The following is a 16,083-nucleotide window of genomic DNA, read 5'->3' on the forward strand; positions in this document are numbered from 1 at the left end:
CTTCTCCCCCTCGGCCCCCACACAGCTGTCTCCCGCAGGCTCTCTCTAACTCACAAACTAGGCCATGTGCAGACACGTGGGATCCCTCTGCTTCTCCCTAGCCTGAATAATTCACTGCTCTGTCAAAACACTTCCTGGTTTCCCTTCTCAACCCAGACACAGCTGGGACTGAGCCCAGCGGCACTGTCCTTTCCCCACGACCAAAATGGACACAGTCCTGAAGTCTTTGAGGGAGCCACCTATAAAACTCCGATGCAAAGATGACGCGTTTATTTAAATCTCCCTCGAAATTCACCACAGCCAATCGGGGCGTCGCCAGATTTATAGAGCCATTCCTGCGTATCAGCACGTCCAATTGCACTCTTTGTACACCAATGAGGACCTGTCCTTCTGTGTCCTGCAGCCTCAGCACCCTTCTCATCCTCCTGGCCCACTGAGCCCGGCCTCAGCCTTTCTGCACAGGAGTCCGAGTGCGAGCAGCCGGCCCGAGGAGGGGCGTGCTCTCCAGCTCCCTGCTCCGGCAGCGAGGGAGGGACCCGTGTCCGCTGATGCACGGCCCGCTGACAGCAGGAAGCTGCTGCAGGGACGTGAGGAGTGACAGTGGAGGCCAGCGAGGGTTCGAGAGCAGCTGAATGTGTGACGAAAATGTCCTCTTCCAGAGAACGCTGAAGGAGACACACACACACAGTGTGTGTGTGTCTAAAGTACCGACAGGAAGATCCGGCCTCTGTATACAAGATATAAGTTCAATGTTATACTGCTGCGTCTTCAGGTAAAATGATGAGCCTCTACACTCTACAGAAGGACCCCCCACCAAACAAACGAACTGGGGTCTCTCAGCACCTACAGCAGCTGACACACAACAGAGTACTGGTGCAGCCCTCCCTGAGAACAGCAGATCTCAGCAGTTTAGACTAGCAAAAAACTCTTCCATACGATGTTTTCTTTTCGTTGCACCTCGGTGTTAAAGTGCCCCAGGTTTTAATTCTCATTGGAAAGCAAGTGGATCAGGCCTTGCCTGATACCCAGCCTGCTAACTCATGCCCAGCATGTCTGCAGTAGTTAATGAGGCCCCTGCTGAAGCCAGATTCCCCTGCAGATTAACACACACAGAGAAAACGGCTCTTCACTGCTGATGAATAATTCATCCCTCCCTTCAGGTCTGATTAACGTCAATATCAGAGGTGCTGTTTACCCGTACAGCAACGAAAACAGTCCCTCCTCATTTCCATAACTCTCCTGCTGTGGGAAGGAAATGACTGGGCTGTTTTAAACCCCCGGAGGAGGTGGCTCTGTGCTGAATAAGGCACTGGTGCCCATCTGGGCAGAAGACTGCCTTTAAAGGAGCAGTTTTTCTGACCTCCTCTCCCTGGGGCTGCACCTGTCTAACGAAGCAGCTGCTGCCAACTCAGGCCAGGGAAGGACGAAGGGATCGATGACCCCGTGCCCCGGCCTCCTGAAGGGCTACAGAACCTGCCTGCGCTGTATTTCTCAACTTTGAGATTAAAAAAAAATCAAAAGTCTGGTCCTTAAGCAACAGTAATATGTTCGCAACTTACTCTAACTCCCCGAAGTCCAGCAGACTCAATGTAAGTCTTCGACAGCTGAGGATTCAAAATCCCCAAGTGTGAATCTCTACACACAGGTGTGGCTGCTTGTCCACGTGCAGCAGGATCTTCTTTCAGTCCTCATGAATATTTAAAACTTTCTTCTGTGTCGCAGTCTGAGCTGTCACTCTCTACCAGCTGAGTCTGTTCTGCAGTGTGCAGCGGAGCTGTCACTGTCCTGTGAATGAGTGTCCTGGCCCAGGCTGGCTCAGTCCAAAGCCCCAGTTCTCTCATGCATGGTCCAGTCAGGGGCAGGGCAAGGAAAGGAGAGCCCTCTTACAGTACTTATTGCCATAAAGCCATTCGTAATGACGCCACTCACAGAGCTTGGTCAGTAAGCAATACTGTACATCATCTCCTTGAGCCCAAGTCTTTACTGTTTCCATCTGTTGTTTGGTTTTTGGTGTTTTGTTTAGTCTTACAAGACATTTTCTCCTTGCAGGTTGTTTTTCACCTCTCTATAATTTGATAGATTTAAATGGTTTATTTCGAGTGTCATAAGGCTTTTGATAAAGTTCCTCTCTAAATATTAATTTTAAAACTGCCTTCAAGGTAATGCGTGTAGTTAGATTAGAGATAAAGGTTAAATGCCGTAACTGGGTTGCAAGAATCTGCATGAGAACCACAGCTCATCCTGATTTCTATCACTGATCTAGATTCTGTATAGAGCTTAATATTGCCAATAGCAAGAAGATCATCTATAAATCTAAAATGGTAAACACTGAGAAAGTAAAATTATATATCATATATATATCAGACCTTCAGACAGTTAAGTTAAGATATTCCAATGATTATTCCATACATATTACTAACTAACACCATAACCTTGAACACGTGCTGATATATACTCTATGTCCCACTTCAAGATTATGAAAAATATAGAAAATGACTACCAGACACCAGTTATGCACAACAGCTCACATGTATCTTAGGACTGTAATTTCATAAGAAACTGTGTTGTAACTTCCTTTCAGAGCTCAGATGCAAGTGCTCTTGGGAAACATTTGAGACACTATTACTACAGACAATTCAAATTAGTCTCTGCTTATGATATCCTCTTACATCCTTTTGCTCAGCTGTAATAACATAAAAGTCTTTAGTTGCAGAGTCTCTAATGAATTTGGGCTCCAGAAATATGAGAGGCTCACTGGCCCCCTGTGTACAGCATGGTCTTCAGCAGAGTTATTTATCATAATATTTATTAATAGTGAACTGATGTCTCAATAACAGGTAACTCAATTTGATTTTAAAAATGACACTGAACAGTTTGTGAGCATTATGACTCCATCAGCTGTGCAGTCTTATTGCATATTTCTTGTTAAACACTGACATCTAGTGGGCATTCAGAGTCCAGGATTAAACAACCCTCAGCACTTTATTTTTCTCTTCCTGACCAGTGAGTCTTCTTTTTAATGAGTTTGTGCTCAACTTCTGTAAATCAGATTACTAAACCTTTGAGGTGAAACTGACAAGTATTAAGTACACAAAATATGTACTGCCATGCTGAATCAAGTGTGCTCTCCTCCACACTGAGAGCTGGTGTGTGGGGAGCAGACTGGCCCATCATCCAGGTGGGGCTGCACACTGGGGGTGCTGGGGGAGGGGATCCCCATTACCTGTAAAGCGCTTTGAGTGGAGTGTCCAGAAATAAGTGTAAGCAATTAATTAATTAATCAAGACTGCAAGCACTTAGGGCTGTAATTCTCACTTTTTAATGAAGTTTCTTCCCACAAGCTGTCAGATGACTGAACTCCTACCACTGGCTCACACTCATGTGTTTTTTAAGTAGTATGTTATTTAACTTGTTGTTGCTGCTGCTGTTCTGTGTTTATATGTTTTTGGTGATTGTTTTAATGTCTGTGTATTGGAGCAAACATGCAAATAAGCATTTCATTGCACTTGTGCAATATGACAATAAAGTGAACTGAACTGAATATTGAAAAGCCTATTAAAAGTGAGATGTATTTACATTGAAATAACTTTTGCACTGGTAAAATATAATTATTCCTGCACGACAACAGCTTGTCCTAATCCTCATTCATGAGCCTGTTGTGATTCGGAGAACCCCCAGAAAGCTGAACGTGTACCCCACAAGTCGAACCGCCCCGCTGGCAGTCAGTAAAGGAGCTCGGTCAGGGAGGAGTAAACTAACGGAGCTGCAGACGGGCGGTGCCGAGGGAGCAGGAGCACCAGCGCACAGTGAGACCAGGGTGATCAGCGTGGCCGGTTCAGTCCAGGGGTGCAGCGCTGAGACCTGCATGGTCATCTCCGATCCCCGCTCGGGCCCTCACTCCCCCCCGAGCTACAGCTCCGCGACCTGCGACCCGAGGAGGAGCCCTGTCAGGAGACCTGCCTGTTAGCAGCAAGCGAACAGCTGACTGCGCTGAAGGATTAGGACATGACAGTGGCCAAAACCTCACTCCATGTCACGACAGGACAACTCTCATGGCTAAAGGGATTCTGGGAGAACTACAAACCTTTCACCGAGAAGCTTTGAAAGCAGGATTCCACATGAGACAGAAAGTCTCATGCAGCCTGATGCTTTTTTGATCCTTTAAAAACCATCTCCACATGCTGACACAAGATTAATGTAGGTCTGTCCAGACAATGAGACGTTTCGACTTGCTCTTGGATTTCGTCTCGCTGTGTCCAGAACCAGGTCCCATCAGGCCCTGCAGGCAGGTGCCAGGAGAGAGGCCGAGCTGTGCTGTGCTGTCCTGCTCTGTATGGGGTCGCGCTCCCCAACAGCCTGCTTGCCAAGAGGGCAGACATCTTCCAGCTCAGGAACAAGTAGGTCTCACACCCGAAGAAGGCTCCACAGCCGAAACTTTGTGTTTCTTTTCTTCTCTTTTCAGCAGGGAATAATCCGTCACTTGTTCCTTTGAAGCCTGCGTGTGCTGACACAGCTCCCTACTTGAACATCTTCCAGCTCAGCTTGTCCTTGGTTAGACTGATACAAACTGCCAGGGGCTCAGGTCGCTGTGAGAACAGGCTGTGATAATGCCTTGCTCCCGAGATAAGATCTTACCTTTGCCATAAGTCACCAGTCGAAAATCCTGCCAACAGACAAAATATTTCTGCTGCTGGGTACAAGGAAAATAAAGACTTGGACACTGGGCTATAAACTACACTGGCTGAACACTGGGCACTGGGCTGTGAGTAGTCTGGCTGGACACTGGACACTCGAAGCTGGGCTGTGACTAGACTGGCTGAACACTGGACGCTGGGCTGTGACTACACTGCCTGAACACTGGACGCTGGGCTGTGACTACACTGCCTGAACACTGGATGCTGGAAGAGGCTCCCAGCAGTTTTGGGGCACACGACACAAGGGCAACCAGGAGGAACAGTAGTGGCAGCTCGGTGCCTCAGGTAAAAGCCCACTGCACAGATAACAACAGCCGTGGTTATGATTAGGAGCCCTGATGCTGGTGGAGGGGGCTGTGTCCCTGACCACACACAGAAGTCAGGCTCACACACGCCTGCCCAGCGGCCTGTCGGCCTTCAGAAAGAGCAGCCGGCTGGGGTCTATTGCTGGTCTGCTCACCTGTGCAAGGTGTCAGAGTGCAGACAGCGAGCTGAGAGCCCTTCGCACCCGTGTGAGGAAAACAAACTGCAGCTGACTTCCTGGGGTCTGCCGAGAGGGCATGACCCCCCTGGCAGGACACTAGAGCATCGCAGGGGTACCCCAGCAATGCCACCCCCCATTTGTTATGAGTTCAGAGCTCTGACCAGTACTCTCTGCTATCCCCACTCTACAGCTCCGTTTCTGACTTACTGTAGTGCCCGATGTCACTCATTACTGTAGCACAGTGAGAACAGCACAACAGCACTCCAGCAGGCGCAATCCCCAGCCTTTGAAGGAAGCTCATCCAGCAAAGACACGCAGACAACAGCAGCTCAGAACCATACAGGGCATCACGGGAGCCCACCGCACCTTCCCAGAGTTCCAGAGCGACAAGGTCAGGGCCAGAGCAACAGCACACAGGAAGAGAAGACTCTGAGGTCAGCGCCTTACCTGGTAGTAATAACCATTGTCCATCTCGCAGGGACGACAGTCCACACTCCTGGCACCTAGAGCATTCTTCAGGATCTCCTCGCAGCCTGTGGGAGGAGAGGAAGTGCGGGGTCACTGCTCTGAGCCACCCTTCGTTCTGGAACCATTAAACCTCTGGTCCGACATGGACAGAAACAAAGACTCACGAAGAAGGAATTTGCTTCCTCCACTTCACACTCAATGTCTGAGTTCTCAGTTGTAAGAGCAATAGGAGTAGTCAGGAAAACAGGAGTAGGAGTGGACGTATTCTCTTGCTCATCTAGAGTTTTGACTGGAGCTCTAGTGGGACTATTTTGTTATTCATAATCATAACCAGATGAACGCACATGGAAACTACAGCCATGCCGGGCGGCGCAAGTCCCCAGCGGGGAGCCCGGGTGTGCCCCTGGGTGCCAGCTTCACAGCCACCCCTGGCAGCCAGACTGGACACCAGTACATGAGCAGACCCTCCGCTGTGCTCCCTCCCTGAACTCCGCAGCGCCCGAGTGACCCGCGCACAGCTAACAGAGAAGTGACACTGGGGTAGAAAGAGCTGCCCCTCTTGGTCATGCGTGGAAGATCTCCAGACAGTGAGCTGGAGAGAGTTATTTCGTGCTGGGCTGGAAGTAGGCAGTGATCAGCCATCTCCTGTCACACAGTGTGCTGAACGGAGCCCCAGAGGGCGGCAGACTGGAGAAAGGAGAAGGGAACTTTTACAAAATTCTTCCTATTAAGCAAAAAAATCAAGACTTCCCTTGTCCACTGACACAAAAAAACTGTGAACAGAGGTTAGCAAGCTTGAAGTATCCAGCTTCCGCACAGGAGTCCTGTAACATCTGAAAGCTGAAATGGCTCAGACTGCAATGCAGTGGACGTCCGAGTCACTTCCTTGATCCGTGAGGAGCAGATCCAGGTCCAAGCCTGTCTGCCTGGAGCGCTGCTCATACCCACCGCAGGACCATCATACCACTGGAGCTGCGCAGTTACGGGCGTATTCAATAGGTTCGGAGACCCGTGGGACAGACTGGATAGCTTAACTAGATTGCACCTGCTGGGATTCTGCCCTCTCTTTTTGAAATAGGTCTTGCAAGTGCCTCCTCAAGTGCCTCTCACTAAGCATGTAACAATCAGGTTGTTTATCAGAAGCTTTTCACGTGGCTCCTGGAGGACAGCCTCTCAAGGAGCGACAGGTCTCCTCACAGCGTGCGCTAGGAATTAATTAAGCGGAAGGTCCTTGTGTCCTTTGATGAACATGGTTTTTTGCAGAATAATTAGCGCTCCTGTTATCCAGGCAATCAGCAAGAACAGTTCTAGTTTCTGAGTGTGACCTGACTGAGTGAAGTGCTTCAGCATCAGGCTATCCTGGGAGAGCTGGAAAAAAGAAGAGATTCTGCTGGTGGAGATATTTCAGAATTTCGATCGACTGGTTCTCACATACGAGACACCCACCCAACTCAGAGTCCGAACAGAAGATGCAGGCGTAACGCTTGAGACGAGGAGGGGCAGCTTCAGTGACCGCTGTCCAGCACCACCTGATGGTACACCCTCATCTGAGAAGCCATGTGCATCTGCTGCCTAACTAACCACTATCCTGAGTCACTCGACAAACTGGAGAGAAACACTGGCACCAACAGCACCGACTGCAGGATTACTGCAGGTGCATGACTCAGACACCCTCAAAAACACACCAACCCTTTCAGCCACCAGCTAACACGTTGATTCTTTAACACCTTCATCCTGCCAAATCCCGGGGGGCTGTAGAAGCTAGGAACAAGCGACCCGGTGCGCTGGGATCCCTTGAGAAACAGCTGCTCGCGTCCCTGCCAGCAGCCAAGCAGCGGCCAGATGTGCTCTTCCTGCTCCCCGCAGCCACAGCTCTTTTACCTTTGATAGCGAACACCCCGTGGCAGAAGTCCTTGAAGTTGATCCTGCCCAGCGCCTGGGGGTCCAGGTATTTTGTCAGCTTCTTCACCTGAAAGAGACGACAGCTCTGTCACAACATGTGGACTAGCCCACCTCTCTCCCTTGTCCGCTCACGCACAGAGCTTGTGCTGGTCGTTTATGTGCTCAGTGTCTCTGGGCTCCACATTCAACCCACACAGGACTCCGACAGTCCTGCACGCCCTCCCTCTTCCCTCAGAGAGGACAGCAGGACCAGCGGCCTCCTTGCTCCACAGCGCAGCCCTGCCTCTGTAGACCTGCTCTCAGCGGGGCAGGGAAGAGCTGATGAGACCGACTCCACACTCTCCTCAGCCCACCCTGTTACCACAGTGCAGTGGGCAAGAATTACACCACCTGCTCTGAGCATCATATTGCATACCAGGATTTTAGATTATTGAAACAAGGCAAACACGTTAATGTAAAAATAACCAGTTCATCTGTTCCAGAACTGTACCGTTACACAGTACTAAGACGTCAGTCACAGTGCAAAATGCATCTATGATGCATGTGGGTCTGAAATGAGGTGTCTGTGTAGTTAAACCTGCGTTTGCAATGTGCACCATCCAGGATCTGAGAGCAGGCAGAGCTCGACTGCCTGATGAACATACCCTGTGCTTGCCTTCTGTGAGTGGCTCTGAAACGTGTCGGGCACATTAAGTGCTCTTTATAAGAGGACACCACTCCCATGATATATTGGCAGGACTCTGCTCAGCCCTTTCAATGTTTCTTTCAGTTACGATCTCAGTGTGTCAGCAAGGCTTTCCTTGGTGCAGACAGAGCAGCACAGCTGACAGCCCGTCGTTTACTCAGAGCGACACAGCCAGGCCCTCGCTGACTCGTCTGCTTCTGTGCCTGAGCCTGCGATCTCTCGGGTGTGAGGAGAACACAGAGCCAGCAGCTGTGTGAAGCTGTTCACAAGTGAAGACTGCGCTCCGGCTGAAACAGACAGACCGGCGCTGCAGAGCCTTCAGCCTGCATCCTTCCGCTTTGAGCCTGCCTGTCAGGTCAGAACAGAAAAATCAAAACCAGCCACATTCCAAGTTAATGATATAAGGCTTTTGTTGTGTTTTTCTTATGCAGATCCAGCTTCATAGAGAGACTCTGTCTGGCTGTTTGATCTACAATCAGTCTGAAAACTCAGTTTCCAAGATTTGGTTTCTTCCAAAAGAGAGATTCCATAAGTAAGGAAATGATTCAGCTTCACAGGAGTTTCAACACCCGAATCAGGAATTTCTTTTGCCAAAGTCCGAAGCACCACAACATGACACTTGCGGAAGAAGATGAATAGGATTTTTTAAAGACAGAATCTATATATTATTGCAGAGCAACTTGGGAGTCAACAGACACTCCACGTGAGAGTGTGGGTTTGATTTCACCCTCCCTGTGGTATTTTAATTTGTTCTCTCCTTTCAAAAGCATCCCTCGTTATGACATGCAATTCAAGTACGTCATTAACAGCCTTTCATTTAAATACAAAATAGCTGGGGGACCCAAACCTTTCTGTGAAATTCTCCTCTGCCTACTTATTTGCTTCAGTGATGCAATAAACAATCCTGCCAGTCTGAGCCTCACAAGCAAACAGGGCGTTTCAAATCTATCCTGTCCGTAATCAGAAAACGATCACCCAGACTCCAAACCGACAGCAGCGGGGCAGGACAGCAGCTGTCCGGGGGGGGAGACCTGCCACAGGCACTGCCGGACCGTAGAGTGCAGCTGTCGTCTGCTCCAGCCGGTGACCAGGACACCCCAGGCTGCAGGGCACAGTTGGCCAAGCACCCCTAAGGCCAGGGCATCCTCTGTGTGCAGCAGTGCCACCGTGTGTGTGTCTGTGTGAGCTGTGGCCTAGCGCCTGCAGGCTGGCAGTATGAGTGAGGAACCAGACGACAGTGATCTGACATGAGTTTCCCCCCTTTCCTGCTGCACCACGGGGGCTGAGGTGATCAAACACTTACTCTCGCAGAAATCAGGAGTTTGCTGATTCTAATTTGAACTTTTACAGTATCCCGTGACTTTGGCTCCGTGTTTATTACACTGAAATGAACAAGCAGCTGGGAAAGATCATTTTAACAAGGCGTCAGTGACGGTGAGCTACAGCATGTGGTGTGTGTATTGCTGCTATGTGAAGAAATACTGTACGTTATCTCTGGAAAGCAATCTCCCCTGCGCTTGCTCTTCCCTGGAGCCACCTCCCCATGCAGAGACACTCGGGGTGCAGGAGAAGACCCAGGGAGCGGGGGTGCACTGCGCCCCACAGCTCAGCGACCGCTTCACAGAAGCAGCACCTCGCTAACGGACGCTAAAGTCCCCGCTGTCGGGCGCCAGCCTGCCGAGCCAGGACTCAGGAGGCAGCGGGAGAGAAGCTCCTGGTTCACCATCCCTGTTATTCCCGCAGAATCCCACTCGGACAGCACAGCTCCCAGCGTCGCAGGAGCAGCTCATTACAGCCAAACCGCTCATTACTAACGCAGCCGAACCAGAGAACTATGAAGCCAGACCTTGAACACAACAGTCAACATGAATCATATCCAACAAAGACAACTGGCTGACAGACCCTTATTTAAGGAGGGTTCTGGGATCCTGCAGATGACGCGGTGTTGAACCTGGGTGAACACAGCAGTGTCACTGGGCTGCATGCCGCGGGGCCAGAGCCCCCAGACTCCCCAGTTTCTATCTGAGCACAGACTGAGCCCCCTGAGGGAGGTGCTGCTGTGTGGAGTGTCCTGTGCGCCAGCAGGGTCCGGAGATGTCAGACCCCTCCACCGCGCACCCTCCCCCCCAGCCTCAGGAGCCCTTCCGAAGACTCGTTCACACTCCTCCGCGCTGGGCTGTGAGCAGAGCGCAGGTCCTGCACAAGTTTGGAGCGAGCCGTTCAATATGGCTATGAGGTGGACAGTGGCTTTCTCCTCTTATTATTTAGAAGGCGTACAGTACTCCTTTGCAGAACCAAAGCTGTTGACACATTTCCAATTAACAGCTTATCTGCACTGGGGAGGCTGTGTGCTCAAGACTGGGCTTGCACTGCATATCGGAGCTGGGAGAGAGGAGGCAATGTGAGTTTTTTATACTTATTAGATATGAACATGGAATTATAGAGCTAAATGTTAATGCATCAAATCTGCTTCAGGCTGCAGGATAAGATCTGAATTTTGAAAAACACCATGCGTTTATTTCTTTGTTTATCATTTGGGTCAAGACGGCTTTAGTTACTCAGAAAGCATTCAACAGTTCACTTAATCTGTGTCGAGGTCAATTAAATTGTAACAGCAGTGTCTCTGAAGTAGACATTTTTGTTCCTATTGTTTCCAGCCCTTCACAATCTGTCTTTTCACGGCCACTGACTAGTCTGGACACGGCTTCATCACTCTGCATGCTGTTCAGCGCAAAACGTTTTGGCTGGAGGAGAGGTTGGGATCGATTAGCTACAAGCAAGCAGACGGACTGAATGGCTCATCTCTCTCTCCGCTTTCCTCTTATGTTGAAGTCAGTCCAAGAGCTGCAGCCACAGGCACCCGGGCTCTTCGAATCATGCCACAGGACAGAGAGTCCTACCCAACAGGCTGTTATTGGTGAGGTTTTTGAACTCGGGGTCTGGACGAAATCCAAACAGAGCCTTCCACCACATGCGAATTTCAGCCCTGCCACCTGACACAGCCTCTCTGTCCTACCCAACAGAAAGCACCACCAGGCTCCAGCTATGAAACTTAGGCTGTGCCAGGCCTGGAGGACTTCAGAAACCCATGTTTCTGATGTTCCCAGGAAACATCATCCAGGCTGATGTTTACTGGGAACTTCATGCCGCCGGTGTGCGGCTGAACACAGCAGCACTGGTGCTGAACCTGCTCTGCGAGGGAGCTCTCTCACTCCAGCTGACAGCCAGCTGCACTGCTGCTTCCTGGAAGATCTTGCATTGGCCGCACAAACTCCAGGAACAGAAGCAATGGATCATGGGGGCTGCCCAGAAGGGCTAATATGATTAATTTTTAATGGCAAAAGCACCAGGGCATTGCAATTCATTACTGAGCTACATTAGCAGTGTGTGGAAGGCCAGTTACAGCCCTTAATTGCCCACGCTGACTCAAGTGCCAAATCAAACAATTTTTTCCTTCTTCCTTTCTTCCCAGGAAGAGCTGGCAGTTCTTGCCTGGAGCCTGACGTCACAACAAGACTCCCAGCATGTGATTTCACCTTTACACCTGACCCCTCGATCTACTGCATGGTCAGCCTGTGCTGAGATTTTATAAGACAATTCCTACCCTGTTGCTTTTAAAAAGAGGATTTTTTTTAAAGGAGAAAAATATCTGACTCAATCACAAGTTTCAACTTCTTTGAAATATGTAGCACCCTACAGTTACAATTTCCAACTTGAAAGTTCAATTCATTTTTGCCTTTTTTTAAATGTCACTTTTAAAGTTTGGTGCCTTTGATGCTGTGTGCAGTCAGAACGCTGTTCGCTGCTCAGAGTCTTCTATAACATGTGCACTGAGATCACGGATGCTGTTTGGTTTGTGCTGTTTGCCTGAAAACTGCAAACTGATTATTAGATCATCACGTTCTGTAAGCAGTGGTCACCATGGCTACAGGGGAGGTGTCAGCCACATCGCTTTATTTTTAGAATTAGTGATGCTAGAGGAGGAGTCAGCAGCACTGCAGTCGCACCGTTGCTCAGACTCGATGGCCTGAAGTAACATTGTGGCAGAACGCTGTGGCGCTCTCGAGCTCACTTTGGGCATCCTGGCTGAAAGGTACACCTGCGTGGAAGGGAATTTCATCCTGCTGGAAGTGACAGAGGAAACCAGAAAAAAAAACTGTGTAAAATGGTCAAATGTGAAAAGACAGGTTACTGCCAATTAAATACATTTCCTCCATTTCCTTCATTCAGTCCTACTCGATCAAACAGACCCTGCACACTCCTTTGGGCAAACTGCATACAGGCAACAACAGGGAAACATACTTAACATTACAAACACAGCTCACAGGTCCAGAAAGATAAAAACAGTCAGGAATTATTTTCTCTTTTCCTGTAGATTTTCTTGTGGACCAAAACTATCCGTCCAGGAGGCAGCGGGAATTCTGTATGGATCTGAGCTTCAGCACAGATAATGCTGGTCAGGGTCAGAGGTCAGAGCAAGGGCAGGGTCAGAGACAGAGCAAGGGTGGGGTCACTGTCAGGGCAGGGTCATTGGTGGTCAAAGCTTTGTCTGTCACATGTTACATGTGCTTCCAGAAGCCATTCTACCACAACGTGAGAACATTCACCACAGGAAGCAGACAGAGGATAGCAGGGACAGTGCTACTGTATTTCACACTCTCCAGCTATGTGTACAGGACAAGCAGTCATTAACTTGACTGCCTTCCCTTCCCAGAGATCCTGGTAAGAGTTTTATGAAAAATCCATGTGTTTTGTAGCAAGCAAGAGCACATATTTAACTACATTATCTCTGAAAAACGAAAACACCAAAACCCACGTTTTCCTGAAATAGTGCATTACTGCTACACTGAGTGTCAAATACTGCACAGTGCTTTCATAAAGCATTGCACAGCTTGTCTTGTCCCTGGAAGCTGAAGGTTATTCAGCTCCTCAGGATCCTTTTAACATCCTGTAACTGAACAGCTGAGCTGAAGGAAAGCACTCTTGTAAATGGACCTGCCCACGCAGGCAGAGAGAAGAGCCACCTACCCGCGTTTCATAATCCTCCTCCCTGCCAGAGTAACAAGCTCCCTCTGGGAAAGGGTACAGAACCAGGGCACAGCTGCCAGCTGCTCGAATGCCACACAGACACCTGTGCAGCCTGACGCCATGACAGGAAGCTTACTGCAGTCACTCGAGGTAACTCGTCCTCCAGGTGCACTTCAGTGGTCAGTGAAGTGGCACCATACATGTGAAGAGTTTTGAGGTTCACTGGGATGAAAGGTGCTATATAGATGCAATGAATTACAAGGCAGAGAAGAGAGGGGTGTGGCCAAGCCCTGGCACCATTGCGAAGCAGAGAGGGGTGTGACCAAGCCCTGGCACCATAGTGAAGCAGAGAGGGGCGTGGTCAAGCCCTGGTGCCATTGGCGAAGCAAAGAGGGGCGTGGCCAAGCCCTGGCACCGTGGCGAAGCAGAGAGGGGCACGGTCAAGCCTTGGTACCATAGCGAAGCAGAAAGGGGCGTGGCCAAGCCCTGGCACCGTGGCGAAGCAGAGAGGGGCGGGGCCAAGCCCTGGCACCGTGGCGAAGCAGAGAGGGGCGTGGCCAAGCCCTGGCACCGTGGCGAAGCAGAGAGGGGCACGGCCAAGCCCTGGCACCGTGGCAAAGCAGAGAGGGGCGGGGCCAAGCCCTGGCACCGTGGCGAAGCAGAGAGGGGCGTGGCCAAGCCCTGGCACCGTGGCGAAGCAGAGAGGGGCACGGCCAAGCCCTGGCACCGTGGCGAAGCAGAGAGGGGCGCGGTCAAGCCTTGGTACCATAGCGAAGCAGAGAGGGGCGTGGTCAAGCCCTGGCACCGTGGCGAAGCAGAGAGGGGCGTGGTCAAGCCCTGGCACCGTGGCGAAGCAGAGCTCAGAGCAGCTGAAGTGCAGTAAATCCTTGAGAATCCACTTAAAGCAACTTCCTTTTTTCCTTCGTTTCGGAACTGGAAATCAACACACCAGGTCAGGGGAAGGGAGTGCACATATAACAGAGAGGCCTTGGTCTGATACGCAGCTTCTGTCCAAACTCACTGCTCATTCCCTCCTTGACATGCATTCAGCTGTCGGGGTAGCAAAGTGAACAACAAAGGAGAATATCATCTATCAGTCAGTGTGGACCCAACCCCACAGGTTAGTCTCTTTGTGACAGTAACGTGGGCTGATTGATCACAACGGTGTTTATTTACGATGAAAAACACCCCCAACCCCTGAGATTGTAACGCATTTCAGTACAGCTATATAGAGCATGCCACTACACCTTCTGATATTTCTATGTAAAATACTGGAAATACTCATACTACATATACTAATGAAACATAAACATATGATTAATGCAGCATGTCATAATGGCAGACAGGTGTCTATTTTCCGCATGTTGCAATATTGATTGCCAGTGACCACAAAGCCTTAAACAGCACGGCGCTCTACCCTTGATCTTAGAGGGCTGCAATATTGCAGATTGTCAAGGACTTTTATTCCGGATTCACGACACTCTCAGATCAGGGGAGACGGATGCTTGTCGTCACCGAAGACCGCGCGACGCCACGCGCTGCCAGGGCAAGGAGGCGCGAGGCGCGAGGCGCCCTGCGCGCTCCACGCAGCCAGGCGGGCAGCGGGTCTGTATCCATGGCAACCGGTGGGCGATCTCCGCCCCGGCGTGGAGCCCAGTTACAATATTAAAGGAATCGATAAATAAATAAATACATACATAGACCTAAACAGACCATTACAAGAAAAAAAACGACCGCAAGACTAGGCACGCAAACAGAAACACCTTAGGGAATGCCCTTACCCTGGTCTGAATTATTTATAACCGTGTGTATGTATAGATTTTCAGTTAAACAGAGTGAAGTCGCTAAATCTGCACCTGTACTACAGGCTACACAAAATAAATAACACCGTTATTTATTTTTAAAAGTGTAATATTTCCAACCGAAGGTCCTAAACAAAGCGTCCGCGAATGAACTTGAGAGACGTCAGTCAATAACAAGAACCAAAACATTTCAGCCCGGCTAAAAACAGGCCGACGACCTCGGTCTCAGATTTCACAATTCGCCGTGTTTTTCGTATACATCCTGATATAATAAGGTTTTTCCATTTTTGCCACCGCCTGGCAATAACCCCTCACTGTTCCGTACATTATTGATGGAGTGTGACGTCGGCTGTTTTCTTGGAAAACAAGGATGTGCCATTTGAAAAATAAAACGCATACGAAGCGTACATTTGCTGTCGGTCCGTTCCCTGCCCCTGGCGAAGCGCCTCACCTCGTCTCCCTGCCCGAACCGTAAACCCAGGTGAACGAAATGCTCGACCCGAATATATCCGGCTGCATCCTGGTCGCAGACGTCGAACACCTCCTTCAGCTTCTTCAAGAAGCGCAGCAGCTGCTCCTGCTCGGCGCAGCCCTGCCCGTCCATCCTCCACAAACGGGGGGCTTTCTCCCGGATCCCGGGGCGCCGGGTCGGCGGCGCTGGGGGGTCTAGCGGGAAGCCGGCGGCAGGACCCGAGCTGCCGGCACCATGACCGTCCTCCGCCGCGACTCCGCTGGAAAGCAGCCCGGCTGTGACATCACAGCCTCACCGGGCCGGGGAGCACCGCTGGCGGCGGGGAGAGGGAGGGAGGGACGTGGGCTGAGGCGCGGGGCGGGGAGACGGAGACTGAGACTGAGACTGATGGAACGCTTACCCCCCCCCCAAAAAAAAACCCAAAAACGTCACGTCGAGTCAGGGCTATTTACGGTTTCTGGGGTGGTGGGGGGTGTATTCGGAATCAGGACTGCGTTTGTGTTCCCGTGCTCTCCCAACCTGACCCGGCTGTGCGCTCACCTGAAGAG

General features: G+C 50.4%; 1 protein-coding gene across 2 annotated transcripts in view; it reads right to left on the reverse strand.

Annotated features, from left to right (window-relative positions):
- rab11fip4b (RAB11 family interacting protein 4 (class II) b) overlaps positions 1-15,802 on the reverse strand; it is a 54,251-nt gene extending 38,449 nt beyond the window's left edge. For both annotated transcript variants that reach the window (XM_088927115.1, XM_088927118.1), the window contains exons 1-3: positions 15,515-15,802; positions 7,528-7,615; positions 5,626-5,711 (exon numbers count right to left, since the gene is read on the reverse strand). In XM_088927115.1, the coding sequence (XP_088783241.1) occupies positions 5,626-5,711; positions 7,528-7,615; positions 15,515-15,667 (327 nt within the window). In that variant the 5' untranslated portion in view covers positions 15,668-15,802. The remainder of the gene's footprint in view (positions 1-5,625; positions 5,712-7,527; positions 7,616-15,514) is intronic.
- Between the last annotated feature and the right edge of the window lie 281 nt (positions 15,803-16,083).

This window comes from Atractosteus spatula, chromosome 11 (genome assembly GCF_055471065.1).
Source record: "Atractosteus spatula isolate fAtrSpa1 chromosome 11, fAtrSpa1.hap1, whole genome shotgun sequence".
Classification (NCBI taxonomy): Eukaryota; Metazoa; Chordata; class Actinopteri; order Semionotiformes; family Lepisosteidae; genus Atractosteus; species Atractosteus spatula.